The sequence below is a fragment of the Tachyglossus aculeatus genome, chromosome 9 (genome assembly GCF_015852505.1).
Source record: "Tachyglossus aculeatus isolate mTacAcu1 chromosome 9, mTacAcu1.pri, whole genome shotgun sequence".
NCBI classification, from domain to species: Eukaryota; Metazoa; Chordata; class Mammalia; order Monotremata; family Tachyglossidae; genus Tachyglossus; species Tachyglossus aculeatus.
The window spans coordinates 53,571,206-53,590,862 of record NC_052074.1 but is presented as its reverse complement, the minus strand read 5'-3'; the positions used below and the strand labels follow the sequence as shown (position 1 = coordinate 53,590,862).

Sequence of the window (19,657 nt, the reverse complement as noted above, 5' to 3'; positions counted from 1 at the left end):
ATTATAGGCAAGAACAACAATAGCAGAAGTTCTAATATTAATTAAGCACTTACTGAGAAGCAGCATGGCATAGTGGATAGGGCATGGGCCTTCTGAGGAAGGTCACAGGTTCTAATCCTGGCTCCGCCACTTGTCTGTTGTGTGACCTTGGGCAAATCACTTCACTTTTCTGTGCCTCAGTTCCCTCATCTGAAAAAGGAGGATTAAGACTGTGAGCCCCATGTGGGACAGGGACTGTGTCCAACTTTATTACCTTGTGTCTACCCCAGTGCTTAGAACAGTGCTTGGCATATAGTAAGTGCTTAACAAATACCATCATAATAATAAAAATACTGCATGCCAAACAGTCTGCCAAATGCCGGGGTCGATACAATACAGTCAGGTCAGATACCGTCCCTGTCCTGTGTCTCACAATCTAAGGGGAATGGAGAACAGGTATTTTCTTCCCATTGTATAGATAAAGAAACTGAGGTAAAGAGACATTAAGTGAGCTGCCCAAAGTCACACAGTAGGCAAGTGGTGGAGCTGGGATTAGAGCCCAGGTTTCCTTCATTGGAGTCACTGGAAAATGCAAAGGATCAATTTGTACGGGCGTAGAGAGGTGGTTAAACAGATGAGCAGTTCTCCAAGGGGCCTCTCTAATGCTCCTCCCCTCTCCAGGTGCGAGCCCTTGGTTCCAAACTGCTGCATCCTCCCAACAACCTGACATTTCCAAAGGTCCACTGTTGATTTCTGATGCAATCTGTAAAATACTTATCTGCTTAGTCACCTTGAGGCCTTTTCATGGCTATTGCACTTCTTTACGAGCCCAGGGTGGGCAAGAGTGGGATTGTATGTGCCACACTCCTTTTTGTCTAACATTCCAATGCCTGGAGCTTCTAGCAACTTTGAAGAAAATACACCTGAGAATCTGAAAAAGAATTGTCTTATGGCTAAATATATTGTGTATTTTTAAGTCTCACTGCACGATGGTGGAAAATACATTTTTTTGCTTGACCTACTCCAAGCTGGAGGGGGGGAAAATATCTAAACTCTTATCTTTTGGGAAAAGTGGCATCATTCACTCATCACTCTGCAGGCTTTAAAATGCTTCTCTTTTTTTAGATGTATCCCAGTGTGCCACCTTGAGCTGTCAATATCACTGCCATTCTTCACCATCGGGAGGGCTTTGTTATTGCCCCTCGGGCTATGTGATCAGCAGCAACGACAGCCGGACGTGCATTGGTAAGCGATTCATAGAAAGTGACCAGTGCAAGAAAAACAGTTCTCTTATCACAGGACCTTTGGAGTATTTTCATGAGGATTCAACAGATGGGCAGGAATGGGCATGAGGGCGTAAGATGTGAACGAGAGGAGCTGTTTTCAGCTGAGGACTTTGGGAACTGAAAGGTTAAAGTGAGGAGGCTAGCCAGGAATGCAATATCATGTGTTTGGTTTTCTTTCCTTCTTGAAAATGTCATTACTGTCAACAGAAGTTATATATGGGTATATGAATGACTGGAAAATCTCACTTTAACAAACCCATGGTTAATAATAATAATAATAATTATGGTACTTGTTAAGGAATTAATATGTGCCAAGCACTGTTCTATGTGCTGGGGTAGATACAAGTCAATCAGGTTGGACACAGACCCTGTCTCCCATGGAACTCACGCTCTTAATCCCCATTCTACAGATGAGGTAACTGAGGCCCAGTGAAGTTAAGTGACTTGCCCAAGATCACACAGAAGAGACATGCTGGAGCTGGGATGAGAACCCAGGTTCTTCTGATTCTCAGATCCATGTTCTATCCACCAAGTCACGCCATTATGTCTATGTGTAATTGAAAAATCCTATTTTCAAACCAGTGGTTCAAACCTATTTGGGGTTAAAAACCACCCTGGTTCTTTAGGTTGGACATGTTAGAAAATGCCAGTTTGTGAAAAACTAACTTTGAGATGAAGTTGCACCCATGAGAATGAATGAGATGGGGATGGAAGTATTGGTAGTTAGGAAAATCCTCTGGGCTTAAGGAAGACAGTTCTAACCAGGAAAGCTATCACTCCTGAACACATAGTTCGATAACTGCAATGAACCAGACTTGAATGTATCAGCACTCCTCAAACCACTTCCTTCTGGATGATCAGTTAGATCCGTGACACTGGAACGAGTTACAGAATGTAGCTATGTTACTACCAGTTCAGGGGGCTGGTCAGAGGAGAGGAGAGGAACATGGAGGAGGAGAGGAAGGAAAATTGGTCAAAGTTCAGGCCTCTGCCTCAGACCTCTGTTCCTCTGACACTCCTTTCCAAGATTCCTCTTCTCTGGCTCTCACTCTGGCTATTCTGCTCCTTCCCACTCCTGCTGAGCACTTTTGAGTTATTTGTACCTCATTTTATACTAACCAAAGCATGGGTAGGGGAAGAAAGAAGAGATGAAATTCAAACCAGTAAAATCTGGTAAAAGGGTTGGCTGTGGGAGGCCGAATGCTTGATAAAATAAGGTGATTTTGCTTTCTATTTCAGTCCTTGGATGTTCTTCAATGTTCTTTTATTCAATGTGGGTGACTGCGGGTGATTTACTAAATCTGGTGAAAGTCAGTATAGTGAGCACCAAATAAATGTTTAAGCAATTGCATTCCCAAAGGAAGACTTCAGTTTCCAAACAATACTGAAATTCCTGGAAAGGATTTTACTTCCACAGTGTTTTGATTAAATTGTAGAAACACTTCTGATCTCACTGTCCTGTCCTTCCCTTGCCAGAAAAAGAGTGATTTTTTTTTCCAGCAAAGTAATCAAATTGTAGTTGTCCTTGCAGTGTTCAGAGTTTAAGTTTTTAATATCAGGCCTGTGTCCAAAATAGTGCCAATAATTTATTCTCTCTCATCAATGACAGCACACATTAATGTGGTTTATGTGAGGGCAGAATGTGTCTAATTTCAAAAAAGGAACTTATTTCACCAGTATTATCAGAATAAATCAAAGCTTCCCTTAGCTATCTTTCTGATCCTCATGTGCTTTTTTGGGAGGGTTGATATTTTTAGTCAAATAAAACTTTTATTTTTAGTCCTTCCTCTCCTCCTCCATGTTCTTCCGGGCTGCCTTTGCTCTTCCCGATAGAGTGGAAAGGACACCAATAGAAATATTACAAGCCAGTGATACTCACCTTCAGCACTAGATAAACATTTGGGTTCCAGCAAGGATGGTGGTAATATTGACATTTTGCTGTGGGAGTTTGAGAATTTGTGAAAGCTCATCAAGAAGAGAGAACTGATTTGATCCCAGTCTTCAGAATCTCCTTCAGCTAAATCCCTCTTTAGAGCCTTTTCTGAGCCTTGAGTTATACCAGGTTCTTTATATTTCAAATATTCACGACATTCAACATCACCAGCAATAGGGCACCAACCATGCACATGCATGCGTATAGAAGTAGAGAAATACTTGCACAGGCCTCCTTAGTGAGATGGAAGCATTTACCACCAGGGATGACTCTGATTAGCCTCCATTCATTTGTTGAAAGAAGCGTTGTTCAAAAGAAGGGTTGTTCATTTGAGATTGCACGGTTTCTGTTTTTCAAGGTCTGAATAGTTTGGAAGGAACCCATAAAACTACTTTTACAATGTCTTTATGGCATGATAATCTTGAAGAAGAAACCTTACTTTTTCAAGTGCTGGTTTCTTGACTTAGATATGGTTGACCTACAAGTGCCTTTGTTACCACTCACTCATTATAAGGAGGCTCATGTTAGAGCCCACCCTTGTTTTGTTGAGGTTTCCTTCTGGTGTCTGTCCATTGGACTTCGAAAACTCTGATTTGTGCTTTCGAAGATGGCCTAATCTTCCTTCCATATTGCCTAGAGGAAGAGGAGTGTAAATTTGCTGCTTTGTCTTCTCAAGTGCCAGTTTGGGCCCTATGGCTGGAAGCAGCATGGTGTAGTGGATTGAGCACAGGCCTGGAAATCAGGTCATGGGTTCTAACCCCGGCTCTGCCACTTGCCTGCTGTGGGGCTTGGGCAAGTCACTTCGCTTCTTTGGGTCGCAGTTACTGTATCTGTAAAATGGGGATTGGGACTGAGCTCCATGTGGGACAGGGACTGTGTGCAACCCAATATCCACCCCGGCGCATAGTAAGCACTTACCAAATACCAAAATTATTACTGTTATTAAATGCAAGACGCTATTTGTAGAGAACAGTTTACTGTTTCAACCTCCTCTGTGACATACTGCACTTGCCCTACCTGTGCTTTATAATAATAATAATAATAATAATAATGGCATTTATTAAGCGCTTACTATGTGCAAAGCACTGTTCTAAGTGCTGGGGAGGTTACAAGGTGATCAGGTTGTCCCTCGTGGGGCTTACAGATTTAATCCCCATTTTCCAGATGAGGGAACTGAGGCCCGGAGAAGTCAAGTGACTTGCCCAAAGTCACACAGCTGACAATTGGTGGAGCCGGGATTTGAACCCATGACCTCTGACTCCAAAGCCCGTGCTCTTTCCTACTGAGCCACGCTGCTTCTCATGTAATATCTCTTTATAGAGAATGATATTACAATGGACTGGGCATCCAGATACCTTACATGTAAACAATCCAAATTCTGATCTGAACACTACCCTACTCTGCTTGGAAAGTCATTTTTACAGAGTGGGGAATCTAAATGACTCAGCCTAGATTCCCCACAGTGTCAGTGGCAGACCCTTAAAAACCAGTACTGATGTGAAATCTGTATTTCTCAACCAATTGATTGTTTCCCAGTGGTTTTGACCCATCAGTAGAACTACAGTTCCCTGCTGAAGCTGCTCATTACCTCCCATTGTTTCTGATTGCCGGGAGGTGATTTCTGTTGACAAAGAGACAGCTCTACATAGACCCAGGGCAGGTGGGTCACTGCCATCACTGCCAGCTCATTTGGACGCCAGCTAAGACCTACAGTGGGGCTCAGCGAGACAGACAGATCTATAGTTAACAGAGGAGTGTATCGTTTTAAACTAAAATGGTTTCAAAACTCTTTCCCGAAGGCTGTAGCTAGTAGCAGGAGCAGGGTGAAGTGCTGGAAAAGTACAGAAAATAATAGGTAAGAGTGGAGGAAATCTTTTTTGCAGTAGGAAAAGTGTTTTTTTTCTTTGATTTTTTTTTCTTTAAAGAAGCTGAGATAGCTTTACTTTTACAGCACACAAACACTCCCATTGTTGCACTTAGTTGTGTGGAAAAAAACCAACAACATAGAATTTGATACTGGGTGTCATCCTGAAAAAATTTTGCTGCTGTTAATTAGGTAGTATACCTGGCATTTTGGACCAAGAAACGAACTTTAGTCCATGCATCCATTGTTCATCAGATATCGCTGTCCTTCATACATAAAGAAGAAAGTCAGGGTTGATGGTGAAATTTACCTTTGGGTGCCTGTGTGACTGAATATGCCAATGAGAGCCACACAGTACTTTAAGCCCACCCAAAGACTAGCCTTTTACTTCATGTTGTCCAAACTGAAGTCAAATAAAGTTTGAATTTCCATACCTTAAAGAAAGCATGCTGTGGTGTTTCTTTAGGGGTATAGTAAGAAGTGTAGTCTGGAATTGAAGCCTATACCTCTTCTTACTTCAGTTTCTCAATCCTTTATCAGCAGGTTAAGGTTGAGATCCGTGGATGAAAGTTATTGCATAATGAGAAAGTATTCAAAGACCTGGAACTCCCCAGCCTCTTTCTACCCCACCAGAATTTTCACCTGTGGGAAATTTATCAGACCGTGGGTCTAGCAGTCTGAACAGTGTCTCCATATTTTGAAAATTTATTTTTTTGGTGCCCCATGTTTTTAATTCCTTTACAAATGCTAATGATCTTCTGGATTGACTGAAAATTGTATCCTATTGCCACCAAGGGAGACAGGCTATTAAACTGGGCGGGCACTTGTCAGACCCAGTAATGGCAATGCATTCATTCATTCAATCAATCTTATTTATTGAGCACTTACTGTGTGCAGAGCATTGTACTGTGGTCTTAGTGTCTTGTGTGTCCAGTTCGCTTGTTGCATTTATATCACTTATGGTTCTAGTCTGGGTCTCTACATCTGGAGAGCTCCTTGGTGAGTCACTGTTAATGAGACCTTACCAGAAGCCATTACAGTGGGTCACTCAATGAATGATGATAAAATGATCCTTTTCCACTTGGCAGATTTTGATGACTGCAAGATGTGGGGTGTGTGTGATCAGATGTGTGAGGACCGCATTGGACATCATCAGTGCCACTGCGTAGAGGGTTACGTCCTGGAGCAGCACCGGCACTGTAGAGCCAACGTTTCATGTAAGTAGATGGTCCTTAGCTGTGGATTTGCTTTTAACCAGCTCAGTCATTTAGGGGCCGATTATCCAATAGGAAGTTTTCCACTCTCTTTGCTTTCCTCTTTTTCCTTTATGCTATTTGCTGGTCTAACTTTTCCAAATAAACCCAGCAATGACTATAGTTGTCACAGGTGGATGGGAGAATGTTTGTGGATAAAGCCAGTTGATTTGAAAATAATATGGTTGTTTTTGGCCCATTTGGACATTGACAACATGAACTCTTGGGAACCTTCACACTGTAGTGTTTTGTAACTGTTAAATGCCAATTCTTAGCTGCTGGTTTGATGAGCAACGCACCAGGTATTCTTGTAAGAACCTTAGCTGTTGGAGCCAGTGGGTGGAATGACACTCTTGTCTTTTCCATTCAGCTGGGGTTGCATCCATTATTTTTTCCAATGGGCGGGATTTACTGATTGGAGATATCCATGGAAGGAGTTTCCGTACGTTGGTTGAATCTCGGAATCGTGGAGTGGCTGTGGGTGTGGATTTTCACTTTTACATGCGCAGGATCTTTTGGACGGACACAGTCCAAGATAAGGTAGGTAGAAATTTGAAGAAGGTCATGGCTAAGGAAGTGAATAAAACCAATAGCAGAATGTGTTGATAGCTTTTAATTTAGGCGAGGAGACTTAGGCTGTACCCTTGTTTTTCAACAGAAAAGGCCCTTGAGATAGTTTATGTTAATCACCACCTTTTCTATGCTATAGTATTACATGTGGTATATTAAACAAAGCAGCCTATTATATGAGTTATCCTTGAGTAACTTTTAATTTTATTAAAAATGGAGTCCAAAAGCCTAATTAGGAGAAATAGTAGGCATGCTTTCAAAACTGGTCAAATATTTGGTAGTAATTTTTGGAAACTTGATCACGGAAAATGTTAAAAGTGCTGTGCTATTGTGGATGATAAAAATCAGATTTCTTCAGCATCTATGAATGGGATGGTAATTGAGGCTTGCTGAACAAATATTGACAGTATTTTGTTTCACAAGCTAATATTTTGCTACACAACCTTTGGAAAGAGGTGGGTGTAGTTCATTCATTCAGTCAGTCAGTCAGTCAATTTAAGAATAAAGCAAAGAAAATTTTTGAAAATTAATTTGAGACACACTAACCACCAGGAAGTCCAAGAACATTTCCTCCACCTTATACTTTGTTCCTGTATTTCCAGTTCAGAATTCACAACTAAGACTTATGCAGTTGTAGAGAGTGAGAACTCTCTACAACTGTTTCAGAAAATTGAGAACCTGGAAAATACTTGTAGGGCAAGAGAACACTAGAGAGGACTTTATCCCTCTGCTCTGCTACTGTTGCTCATTCTTGGTCATAACCCCTTCCTATTTCTGATGTTAGATTTATTCCTGTCTCAGAGAGGCTAGGATCTGGTTATGTTAGCTTCTTTATCACTTTAACGGGAGCCATCTAGAAGGAGGTAATTTGTCCCTTATTTAAATCAAATCAGTTGTTCTGATCTGCTTTTTCATAGCCTGAGGAAATGCAATGGTGAAAACTCAAAGTTTCTTCAGTTGTTGCCTATCCAAAGTTCCTTAAGTTTGTTTGCCCCCATTTTATCAATGCATTTAATGCTAGAAACATTAAGGAAAAAGGATGGGTTTCTCCTCAGGTGCTTCATACACCTAAGAGTTGTGCTGTATTTTAAAGATTTATTTAAATTAAAGATGTATTTCTCCCATAGACCATTTCCCATTGTCCAGATAAGTGCTTTGGATGAAGCAGATATTTTGTTCCTTGGAGGCATCCATGACCAATTCAGGTCTACAAGTTCCGTGTTCAACTATGGCTCAGAAATAGCAATCCTTATTTAACTCACAGGTCTTTTCTGTTGGCATCGATGGTCTAAATATGCAAGAAGTTCTGAATGTTTCAGTCGACACTCCTGAGAACTTGGCTGTGGACTGGGTTAATAATAAACTCTATGTAGTGGAGACAAGTGTGAACAGAATCGACATGGTTAATTTAGATGGAACCAACCGGGTCACTCTTATTACTGAAAATTTGGGAAACCCTAGAGGAATTGCTCTTGATCCAACTGTTGGGTAAGTAGCAAATGAAAAAAATTCCTGATGTTTCTCTTTAAATTTTGTATTTAGAATACCCCCTCCCCTTTATTTCTGTCTCCTCTCTGTGGAATTTTCATTGACTTCTTTGGAAGAAGGTAGATGAGGAGTGTGAGTGTGGAGAATATGAATAGTCGATAAACTTTCAGGTAAAAGCAGAGACTCTGATAATAATAATAACTATGATGGCATTTATGAAGCACTTACTATGTGCAAAGCACTGTACTAAGCGCTGGCACTGTACTGATCTCTTGAGGTCATAGAAGGCTCATGCTGTTTCCAATTTTTGTGGAAATCAGGGGTGGGATTTGGGTTGTTAAAATCATTTTGCTTCGTTTAAGGTCTCTACAATCTAGTTAAATAAGCCTCCTCCCTAGGAAAGATAAAGTGTATGGCAAGGGCCCTTCCAGTCTTGGTTGTACTTCCTTATCTGAGGAATTAGTCTAAGCACCTGTAGAATCTGTCAACACTGAAAAATAACTGTGAGGGCATCAGGGAGATCAAGGGCTCATAGTTTTGTGCAAGCATATTCCACCAAACAACAGAGTTATGCTTTTTGGCCCATGGCTGTATTTTTCATTCTGAACATTGAGAAATTTTCTTTTGTTCCACCCTGATTTTGTTTTGTCTCTGGGTAGGTGGGCTATGGTTTATATTCTCATGGGGGTATTAATAAAAAAGTGGACCTCACATTCTAAGAGTCAAAGAAAGTCAGTGAAGCTCTGGGAGGGATATTATCACCCATATGAAGATGTTAACTCTTTCAGGACACAGCTGCTAGCATTCTGGAAGAAGTAACTTTTCTCTTATGGGTGACCAGTTTCTTCCTAGAGAGTGTTTGGGTCACGTGGTTCACTCCAGACAGTGCTCTTAATCAACCAAACAATAGTATCACTTCTAAGCATAATTGTCCTCCAGGTCACCGTTAAAACGGACGTTTACGGGCATATGTAATAAATTTTTCAAGGGTGAGTTGCTTCAGAATTACTATAGCTTTCAATACTTGCATGTTACAGACCAGAGTTGAGATGGTAATCACTAGTGACTTCTATTGCAAATGCAAGATGAATGAACACACAGAAGATATGGGACTAAAATTTCAAAGCCCAAATAGTGTCCAGTCCCTGTGTACAAAAAAGTATGTAAGAAACCTAAACCCCTGTGGTGTGGTAGCCTGAGTCCAAGATGCTTTCACTGACCCACCCCCACCCCCTCAAAGGAGTTTCTGGCTACTGATGAACAGTGAGGCCAGATTCATTCCTAGTAAATGGGGTCAGTCTCTGGTCTTAAAGAAGCCAATAGGACATTCTTCTTGTTCAAGGAAGGGCATTGTGAGGTTTATGGGGGTTTTTTTAATGTAAATCATTTTCTGGATCAGCATTGAACCTTGAAGGGTTGTGCAGGGGTGAAAACCAAAGGCATGTGCCTTCAGCATGCCCCACGGCGTTGCCTAACCTGCCCCAGGATGGGCAAATGGGTCTACTCTACTGACCAATCTTGGCTGCTTCTTGTTCTGCATGTGTAACATTTTTCTATCTGTCGCTTTACACCCCGAGGATCTCATAGATTCCCACTGATTTCAAACCCCATCTGCAATAAAACCTGGTGCTCTCAGCATGCTTTGCGACCATGAAGCAGCCTGTGCCTTCCCTGGGAAGCGTATGACTTCTCCATAACACTTGTAAACGTGTGAAACCTTTCATCTTTTCTCCTTTTGTAGGTATTTATTTTTCTCCGATTGGGATAGTCTTTCTGGGGACCCGAAGGTGGAAAGGGCCTTCATGGATGGTACAAACCGTCAAGATTTGATAAAGACAAAGTTAGGGTGGCCTGCTGGGATAACTCTGGATATCGTATCAAAGCGACTCTATTGGGTCGACAGCCGGTTTGATTACATCGAGACTGTAACTTATGATGGACTTCAAAGGTAGGGAGTGTTTTTCTGATTTTGTACATTGTAGACCCTGAGACCCCATGGATGGGGCCCAGGGAAATAAGAGGGAGAAAATGCCCAAACTAGAGTACTGCTGTGCTGGTTGACATCATGACTGGATTTGCACTAAGTATCCCTTTCTGAAAGGGTATAACTTTTGTAGCCTTCTCTCATAACTCATGTTGGTGCTTCTAATGCCCGATGCATTTATAATGTTCATTTATATAGCAAGACTTGACACACAGGCTTTGTTTTATTACCTGTTTCCACTTTATATATCTACTCTACTTCATCATCATCAATGGCATTCATTGAGCACTTACTATGTGCAGAGCACTGTACTACGCACTTGGGAGAGCACAGTACAACAGTGTTGGTAGACATGTTCCCTGCCCACAATTTTGTCCCTTTTGATTTCTTCCCTGAGAATTTGTTTCTTATCCTCATTTGTTCTAGCCTCGAAATTCTTAAATCTGCTCAATATGTCCTGTGTGGAAATTCACTAGCCAACCTCACCTTCGTGTTCCAAACATTTCAGGGACAAATTCGGATTTTGTACATTCATGCACACACAACACAAAGATAACTTGAGCAGAAATATCTGAAGATAGGATTTGATGTCTTTATGGTTTTTCACTTTATCCCTATCCTAAAGCTAACTACAAATGTATTAGATTATTAACACCTTTTCAGACTTCCCCATTGTATTCTTAAAAGAATAGCCAAGACTTGTTTACTTTCAGCCCATCAATTTAAAGTGGCCTGTACCAAGGTCCAGTGAAGCAGCGTGGCTCAGTGGAAAAGAGTACCGGCTTTGGAGTCAGAGGTCATGGGTTCAAATCCAGGCTCTGCCAACTGTCAGCTGTGTGACTTTGGGCAAGTCACTTAACTTCTCTGTGCCTCAGTTACCTCATCTGTAAAATGGGGATTAAAACTGTGAGCCCCCCCGGGACAACCTGATCACCTTGTAACCTCCCCAGTGCTTAGAACAGTGCTTTGCACATAGTAAGTGCTTAACAAATGCCATCATTACTATCATTATTATTATTACATTGATTGGCTAATTTATTCCATCCAAATGAGCTTATTTCACTTTTTAACAACTTTTCTTGTAATTTATACTGTTCCGAGCCATTTTTAGAGTTGGTTTCAGCTGGAGAAAATATTAGGATAACTTGTGCTTTCAGATGGAGTAAACATCTGCAATATTAAATGTTTTATGCTATACTGTAAAGCAGGGATATGAATAATGATGGGACGCTACAGCTATAGAAGTGCTTATGGTGATAAGTGATTCTGAAATTGTAAAAGTATGACCTCCAGATTAGCCAGTAGTTTGCTCTCCCAGAGCTAACATTGGACTGATAGAGAAAATGAAAACCTCTTTCTCAGTCAAGTAGAAAACTGACCATAGCACCCAATTGATGGTGTAGTGGATAGAGCCTGAAAGTCAGAAGGTCATGCGTTGTAATCCTGGTTCTGCCACTTGTGTGCTGTGTGACCTTATTTCATTTCATTTCATTTCATTTCTCTGGGCCTCAGTTCTCTCATCTGTGTAATGGGGATTGAGACAGGGTCCAATTTGATTTGCTTGTATCCATCCCAGCACTTAGTACAGTGTCTGGCACATAGTAAACGCTTAACAAATATCATTATTATTATTATTATTATTACTAACTGCTCCTACTGCCAGATAACATTCAGCAGGATCCTGAAATGATGAACTATCAGGCCACTCAGCCCTTTTTGCAGAACTTGAATCAAATAATTGCATTGCTTCAGATTTAGGGTTTTTGGGCTTCCCTGTTGAATGATTTCTGATCTTGGCTGCCCGTGCTTTACCAGGGCCAGACTGAGTGTCAACTGTGCAGAGCTTGACTGGCTTGGGAGTATCGGGGCTGGTCCATAGCTCATGCAGGGTGGCAGAAGAGGAGGCTTGTTGAGGAGCAGAGGTTCTGTTCTGCGACTGGGTAGTCTCCTGGCTCTGAGACAAAGCGGCGTTGCACTAATTGACTGGGAGCTAGGCAAGAGCAAGGCCCCATGGTGGAAGTAGAGGAACTTCTGCTTAGTCCCACACAACTCGCACTGGCTCAGCTGAGCCATTGCCCACTGGGGGCCCCTGGGAATGTGAGGCCAGAGCACCTGCCCCCTTGCCCCAGCCTCTTCCTCACCACCTCTCCTCCCTTGAGGGCTTCCCTAGTCCCTCTGCAGATTCCCAATCCTTTCTGTTTTGTGGGTATGTGCGCACACGTTTCTCTGGCACTCGCCTTCCTCAGTCTCTCTGGGCTTTTCTAATCGTAAAACCTAGGGTTGCTTGGGGTTGACTGATTTCTCACCTGCAGAGGATCTTTTTTCTCCTATTCAGTGTTGATCTCTCTCCTGCTCCCCTCTCCACTTCCCCCAGCTGCCCTGGGCGTTTCTTCTGTCTCCTGCTCCTGTGCCGTACTGTTGTTCCCTTGATGTCTCTTGTCTATGCCCTTTAATACTTCTCTCTGGTTACCCCTTCCCCATGTGTCCCACACATCTCTTGGGCAAGTCTGCGATGGTTCAGATTTAATTTATGAACCCACCCAATCAGTAGCTATTTCCTCACTTGAGGCCCCTTTATCTTTCCATGTCTCCCACCTGTTCTTCGTGGGAGAACAGAAAAATAAGTCATCAGGGGAGGGTGGGAGGTGCCTTTGCAATGAGAATGAATCTAGGCTTGGGAGTGGATTTGGGGAATGCAGAACACTTCTCCTTCTCCCGACAGTGCCAGGCACTGTACTAAGCATTGGGGTGGATACAAGCAAATTGGATTGCGCACAGCCCCTGTCCCATGTGGGGCCCACAGTCTCGATTCCCATTTTACAGATGAGGTAACTGAGGCACAGAGAAGTGAAGTGACTTTCTCAACAGTCACACAGTAGACAGGTGGTGGAGCTGGGATTAGAACCCATGACTTCTGACTCCCAGCTCTGGATTATATCCAGTGTGCCATGCTGCTTCTCTGTTTTCTATCTGGGAAGAGGGAGGAGTGAGCTTGAGTGGAAATACCTCCGCTTCAGAGATCAGGGGCTGCAATCCCAGACCTAGCATTGTTCCCTCCTGGATAGAAAAAAAATGGACTTGTCGGCTGTGTGACCTTGGGCAAGTCAAATAACTCCTCTGTGCCTCAGTTACCTCATTTGTAAATGGGGATTAAGACTGAGAGCCCCATGTTATCTAACCTGATTAGCTTGTATCTACCCCAGTACTTAGTACAGATGCCTGGCACACAGTAAGCGCTAAATAAGTACCATAAAAAAATTGTGAAAAATCAAATCATCTATAGTGATTAGGGGAAAGGGTAGGGGTGGGGCTTGATCTGTTTTATTTCGTGGCATTTTATGCCGTCATAGGTATAACCCCATAGGTTGAGTCCCACCTTGCCATGAATGAAGGATGAAACTCAATCAATTTTATGTCTGCCTCTGCCAATAGAGTGCTCGCTCCTTGTAGACCAGGAACATGTATTTTGCATCTGTTGTACTCTCCCAAGGGCTTAATACAGTGCATTGTGCACAGTGGGCACTTAGTAAATGCCATTCCTCCTCCTCTTCCTCCTTCTCCTTCTCCTCCATCATCATCCATCATATTGAGCACCAAGTGAACGCTAAACATTCTGGAAGTGCTTGGAACTGTTTTTCATTCACATTTCAAATCCTCCATTGCATGGGGGAAATGAGAAACTCACGACTCGAGTGTTTTGGATCCAGGTGAACTGCACCCACCGTCAGTAAAATATTCTTCTTGTCTTGCAACAGGAAGACAATAGCTCATGGGGGATCGCTCATCCCACATCCCTATGGAATCAGCCTCTTTGAACACAATGTGTTCTTTACTGATTGGACACGGTTAGCAGTGATGAAGGCCAATAAATTCACAGAATCTAACCCGCAGGTGGTCTACCAGTCCTCCCTGAGGCCGTATGGAGTAACCGTCTACCATTCTCTCAGGCAGCCCTTTGGTAAGCCCAATGACAACGACCAGGATTGCTTCTATGAAAAGGGGACAAATCTGCAAACCTTTTACGACACACACAGCCTATCCTGTGGTTCTCATCTGGGACCTGTTTGCAGAGACCGTGTCCCTGGGCCTCTCCTCCTCAGTGTCCAAAAGAGATGTTGCCATCCTGCCATTCCCCAGTATCAGTGGCTGGGCCATATTTTTTCCCTTTGGTTTTGGGAATATTCTTCGTAAAAAGAAACTATTTACAGATACATCAAATTGTATAAGGTCAGGAAGGGAACTATTGTACATTTAAGCATGTAATTTATAAGGCAGTAATTATGGAGGTAGAAGGCACCTTTTGTTGAGTGGGGGTGGGGATGGGGTTTAAAAGAAAAAGCAAAAAACTCCCAAAGTTGACGATGCCGGCGGACTTGTGAACCAAGTTTCAAACCTGTCCATTTTGTCCTCCCAGTAAGGAATCCCTGTGGAAGTAACAATGGGGGTTGTGAACAGGTCTGCGTTCTCAGTCACAGAACCGATAATGATGGCCTGGGTTATCGCTGCAAGTGCATCCTGGGGTTTGATTTGCACGTCGATGGGCGGCGTTGTATTGGTAAGAAAGAAAGCTTTGGATGGTCTTTTCAGCAACCAATAAAATGATATATGTGTGTAGGCTCTTCCAGATAAAATGTTCTCTCTGACGCCTGCCAGTCTCCTTCTTTGTCTTGATTAACTTGGTCACTTGTGTCCTAGTTTGGTGCAATGAAAGCAGTGGGTGCTCCCTAAACAATTATTGATGCTGTGACTACTGCTGATTGAAGTACCTCTTTTGAGTGGATTTTTATCTTCTTGAATCTCATTTGATTAATTGTATGAGCATTGAGCACCCTTCTGTGATGGTTCTGCTCTTATTATGGTAGCTAATTCTCCTTTTCCTTATGCCGATGGTAGTTTCTGCCTTCCTGTACTCAAGTGACTTGGGTTTTGGCCCACTCCTGTCTTTTGGTTATTACACTCTATCACCTTTATTTTCAACTCAAATGTATTTTGGAACACCTTTCATGTTGATTCATTATGCTTTTTGAACTGGGTAAGTTTTTGATTTCACACTTTTCTTTATCTCCATGTCAAAGACAGTAATTCTCCGGAGCCAAGCAGGGTACTGCATCCTTAAACTCAATTCCACATCTTCTGTATCACTTTTCAGTCTAGACAAGTCCTCTATATGTTTCTTTGATCTTGGTTTCTCCCCCTTCTCTTGACTTTTCTGAAAATCTGTCCAATATAGTCATCGAACCAATACTGAGCTACTTATCACCTCTGGGTGATAAAGATATAACCACTCACTAGACCTGAAGGGGTTAAATTCAGTCAGGAAGCCCTCGGATAATTTCAAACTTCATGTGAGGAACTTTGGATCTTCTAGGGACCCCATAGATCACTGATGAGGGGCAGATATCTCCCTCTCCCTGAGGAAGTTCTGAGGTAAAACCAGTCTCAAAAATAGAGCTAGTCCATCAGGCACACAAATAAAATTTGCCACATTAGAATCTGTGTTGCCTGGTAATGAGTTTTTGGTTTTTTTGGCTTTTTGATAGGATTACTTTAGAAATTATTAGGTCTTCAGGAAACTTGTTTTCATTTCCCTTGGGATTTTCGTATTCTTTCAAGAAATTTTTCTTAAAGGATGCCATTGGAAGAAATGGTAGCCCTTTTTCCAGTTTCTGTTTGTACTTCTGTTTGTTCTCTTGAAGTTGGGCCTAGATATCTTTCTTTCCTTTAATCTTAAAGGAAGAATTTCTAAAGAATCCTTCCTAAATATGAAAGCTCAGTCTTAGACTCTCAGTATTTGCTGCTTTTCTCTTTTTATTTTCTTTCCTTTATTTTATAGTTCTTTTGTCCATTTCTTTTAAAAAATAAATGCTGTAAGGTGATTTTAAAAAGCCCTCCATCTTAAATTTAACTATGCTTGAATTTTTAAAGACCAAAAACTTTGTTCTAACTTCAAATGTCTCTCTCTTCCCTCCCATAGCAGTGCAGCAGTTTTTGCTCTTTTCATCTCAGCTGGCAGTGCGGGGTATCCCATTCAACCTCTCAACCCAGGAAGATGTCATTATCCCAGTGACTGGAAGCCCTTCCTACTTCGTGGGAATTGACTTTTTTGCCCAAGAGGACACAATCTTCTTTTCAGACACAACCAAAGACATAATTTATAAACAAAAAACTGATGGAACAGGTGAGAGGGTGTCACAAGGTTTGATTTATTTTTCTGTCAGCAAGGTGGAGAAAGGGAATATAAAAGTTGACAACTGCTTCTGGGTAGGGTGGCCAGATGAGTTTGAGAAAAATCCGAAGGCCTAAAAAAGAAAAACCTAGAATCATAACCCATTGAAAAAGGTGCAGCAGGTACTTTTCCTTTGTCTTTAAACCACCAGCTTCTTTAAAAACTGCAAATGATAATATTCCACAGCCATATCAATCAGTTGACAAAACACAAAGGATGCCTTTGATGTCTGTGAAGTTCATGAAAGTGTTAATTGTCTAGGACCAGTGAACCACACCTGAAATGGTTGGTGTACTGAAATAAGATATCTGTGCCAGAGTCTCTCCAACTTGAAGTTTTAAAAACTTATTAATTGAGCATCATTCCTCCCTCCTGATTCAGATACTAGTGAGATAACCTCTGAGGCCTAAGCACACTAGGGTTGGTTCTCTAATTGAATACAACTCCTAACAAAAGGAGCATTGATATTTCTAAGATTCTCACAGACTCTGTGGGATTAGTATTCAGAGTTAACATATCCAAGATATAGTAGGGATCTGATTTTTGGAGAATGATGCATTCCTATTTAACTTGTATTCATGGAAATTGTCACTCCATTTTGAGTTCCATATCAGAGTCCTCTGCAATTCTGTTGTTCTAGAATACTCAGAATCACTTCCTGTACAGTGATGTCTATTTGGCCATTTGGGAGGTAGTCATTGGTTACCTCCCCATTCTCTTGAGGGATAATAATGATGGTTATTTATTATGTACTTGCTAGATTTCAAGTGCTGTCTTAAGCACTGAAATAGGTAGATACAAGATAATCAGATCAGACACAGTCCTTATCTCACACAGGGCTCGGAGTTTAGAAGGGAGGGAGAACAAGCATTATATTCCCATTTTGCAGTTGAGAAAACTGAGGCACAGAGGCATTAAATGACTTGTCCAAGGACATACAGCAGACAAGTGGCAGAGCCGGGACTAGGACCCAGCTCTTCTGACTCCTAGTCCCATGCTCTTTCTGTTAGGTCATGGAGCATCCCTAAATGATAAATGAGTACTATGTTCTCCATATTCCCAGACAGGCAGTAGAATTTCAGAAAAACAAGGATATATATGCAAGACAGTAAGTGGAGGACCCAGAAAAAAGTTGCTATTTCCTGGATTCAGATGGCTGGTTTGGGAGCCCTGGTTGTGAAAGTACTAGTGCAAAGTTAAATGATTTATTTCTGAGGCAATAGGTCTCTATATAAAACAGATATTTGCAGTTGGACTTTATTCCCTTTTCCACCTCCATTTTCTCTGGGAGGGAGAGAGAATCTCTTTGAGATACACACATTACGGTCTTAAAGTAGTCTAGATTTCAGAATGTCAATTCAGTAAGAGATGACTTTTGCATTTCTTTATTTTTTTATTCCTTTAAGGGAGCATGGTGTTTGCTCCCCTTGGATTCCCCTGCCCCCCACCCCACCCCTCGGAGGTGGGGGAGTAGGGCAGGGAGAAATTATGAGCCAGGAAGGGAGCAGCCTTTTCTCTTTTCAGTCCTGTGGACTTCTGAAAATTTGGCAACACTGTTCCTGAGAATGACTCTTCTTGAAGGAGTTTGGGAGGTGAATGCTTGAGGGCTTCCCCCACACCTAGTACTTGGTAGTGCCAGTTCAGCAGAGCTCAGTTGGGTGAAGTCAGACAATTCTTGTTCGGAGCTCCTGAAGTGAGAAATTTGTCTGGAAGGTTGATTGAGAAAGTTGCAAAAATCCAAGTAAGCTTATTCATCAGAATCATATCTGTTCTTGGAGTCCTGAACTTTTGGAAGCAGGTTGATAGGGTTTTCACTTCACATTATTTCCCTGTGTTTTGTAATTTAAAAGAAAAAAAAAAACCCAACTTGACAGCAATATTTTCATTTATTTTATATGAGTCAAATGTTAAATGAAGTGCTCCTATTGAACTATCTTTAAATATTTTAAATTATGTATTTTAACTTGCAGGAAGAGAAATTCTTACAGCCAACAGAGTGGAAAGTGTTGAAGATTTGGCTTTTGACTGGATTTCAAAGAATCTTTATTGGACCGACCCTCGGTATAGAAGTATTAGTGTCATGAGACTGGTGGATAAATCGAGGAGAGCTATAGTCCAGAATTTAAATAATCCACGATCCATAGTAGTTCATCCAGTTATTGGGTAAGCACAATGATCTGTTTTTACATTTTTTGATAGTGTTTGATATTGTGTACCATTCACAGTCACTATAATATTATATCATTGGGACTTGGTCTGGATAGTGAATGCGAGATTTGTGCTCTATGAACCCAAATAATGTTTTATCTAAAATAGTTTTTACTTTAAGAACAACTTAGAATTTGGTGTGCACATTAAGTGTTCAATCAGTACAATTGATTGATTGACCATTTCATTTCAAGAATAGTCTTTCAAATTTCTTTATTCATTTTTGTTTGTTTTTTTCTGACAGTGTTTGCAGAGTGCAGTGTGTAAAATGATACAGATTGAGGAAAGGGATATGTAATCATTATTTGGAATTTCTCAGTTATTTTCTACTTTTGTGTGTTAATATCCATGAATAAACTTCCTGTTCTGTAGACAGAGAAGCAGTGTGGCCAAATAGAAAGAGCACAGTAGTTGAGTCAGGAGACCTGGATTCTAATCCTGGCACTGCAACTTGCCTGTTGTGTGACCATGGCAAGTCACTTAACTTCTCTGTGCCTTAATTTCCCCATCTGTAAAGTGGGGTTTACAAACCTTTTCTCCCTCCGCCTTAGACTGTGAGTCCTGTGTGAGACAGGGACTGGTTCTCATCCGATTGTGTTGTACCCGTCCCAGTGCTTAGTACAGTGCTTGGCACATGGTAAGTGCTCAACAAATATCATGATTATTATCAGATTTGAAAACAATTTTCATCGGGCTTGAGAGAAGGTTTCATATGCTACTACTAGGTATAAAATAGTCTCAGACAAATTGAGATGGAATATTTTTGCCATAAGGCTTTGCAAGACTTAGTTTTACTTGGCGAGTTAAATAGTGTCTCACAGACAACCAACCTTACGTAGTATAGTATCTTTATGTAGTATAGTATC

The 19,657-nt window shown here is 41.5% G+C and overlaps 1 protein-coding gene across 3 annotated transcripts in view; it reads left to right on the top strand.

The window, feature by feature from the left end:
- The window catches only part of LRP2 (LDL receptor related protein 2), a 176,663-nt gene that overhangs the window by 48,745 nt on the left and 108,261 nt on the right, over positions 1 to 19,657 (top strand). For all 3 annotated transcript variants that reach the window (XM_038751850.1, XM_038751849.1, XM_038751848.1), the window contains exons 9-17: positions 1,105 to 1,224; positions 6,151 to 6,279; positions 6,686 to 6,855; positions 8,150 to 8,373; positions 10,115 to 10,321; positions 14,113 to 14,315; positions 14,772 to 14,912; positions 16,332 to 16,535; positions 18,554 to 18,746. In XM_038751850.1, the coding sequence (XP_038607778.1) occupies positions 1,105 to 1,224; positions 6,151 to 6,279; positions 6,686 to 6,855; positions 8,150 to 8,373; positions 10,115 to 10,321; positions 14,113 to 14,315; positions 14,772 to 14,912; positions 16,332 to 16,535; positions 18,554 to 18,746 (1,591 nt within the window). The remainder of the gene's footprint in view (positions 1 to 1,104; positions 1,225 to 6,150; positions 6,280 to 6,685; positions 6,856 to 8,149; positions 8,374 to 10,114; positions 10,322 to 14,112; positions 14,316 to 14,771; positions 14,913 to 16,331; positions 16,536 to 18,553; positions 18,747 to 19,657) is intronic.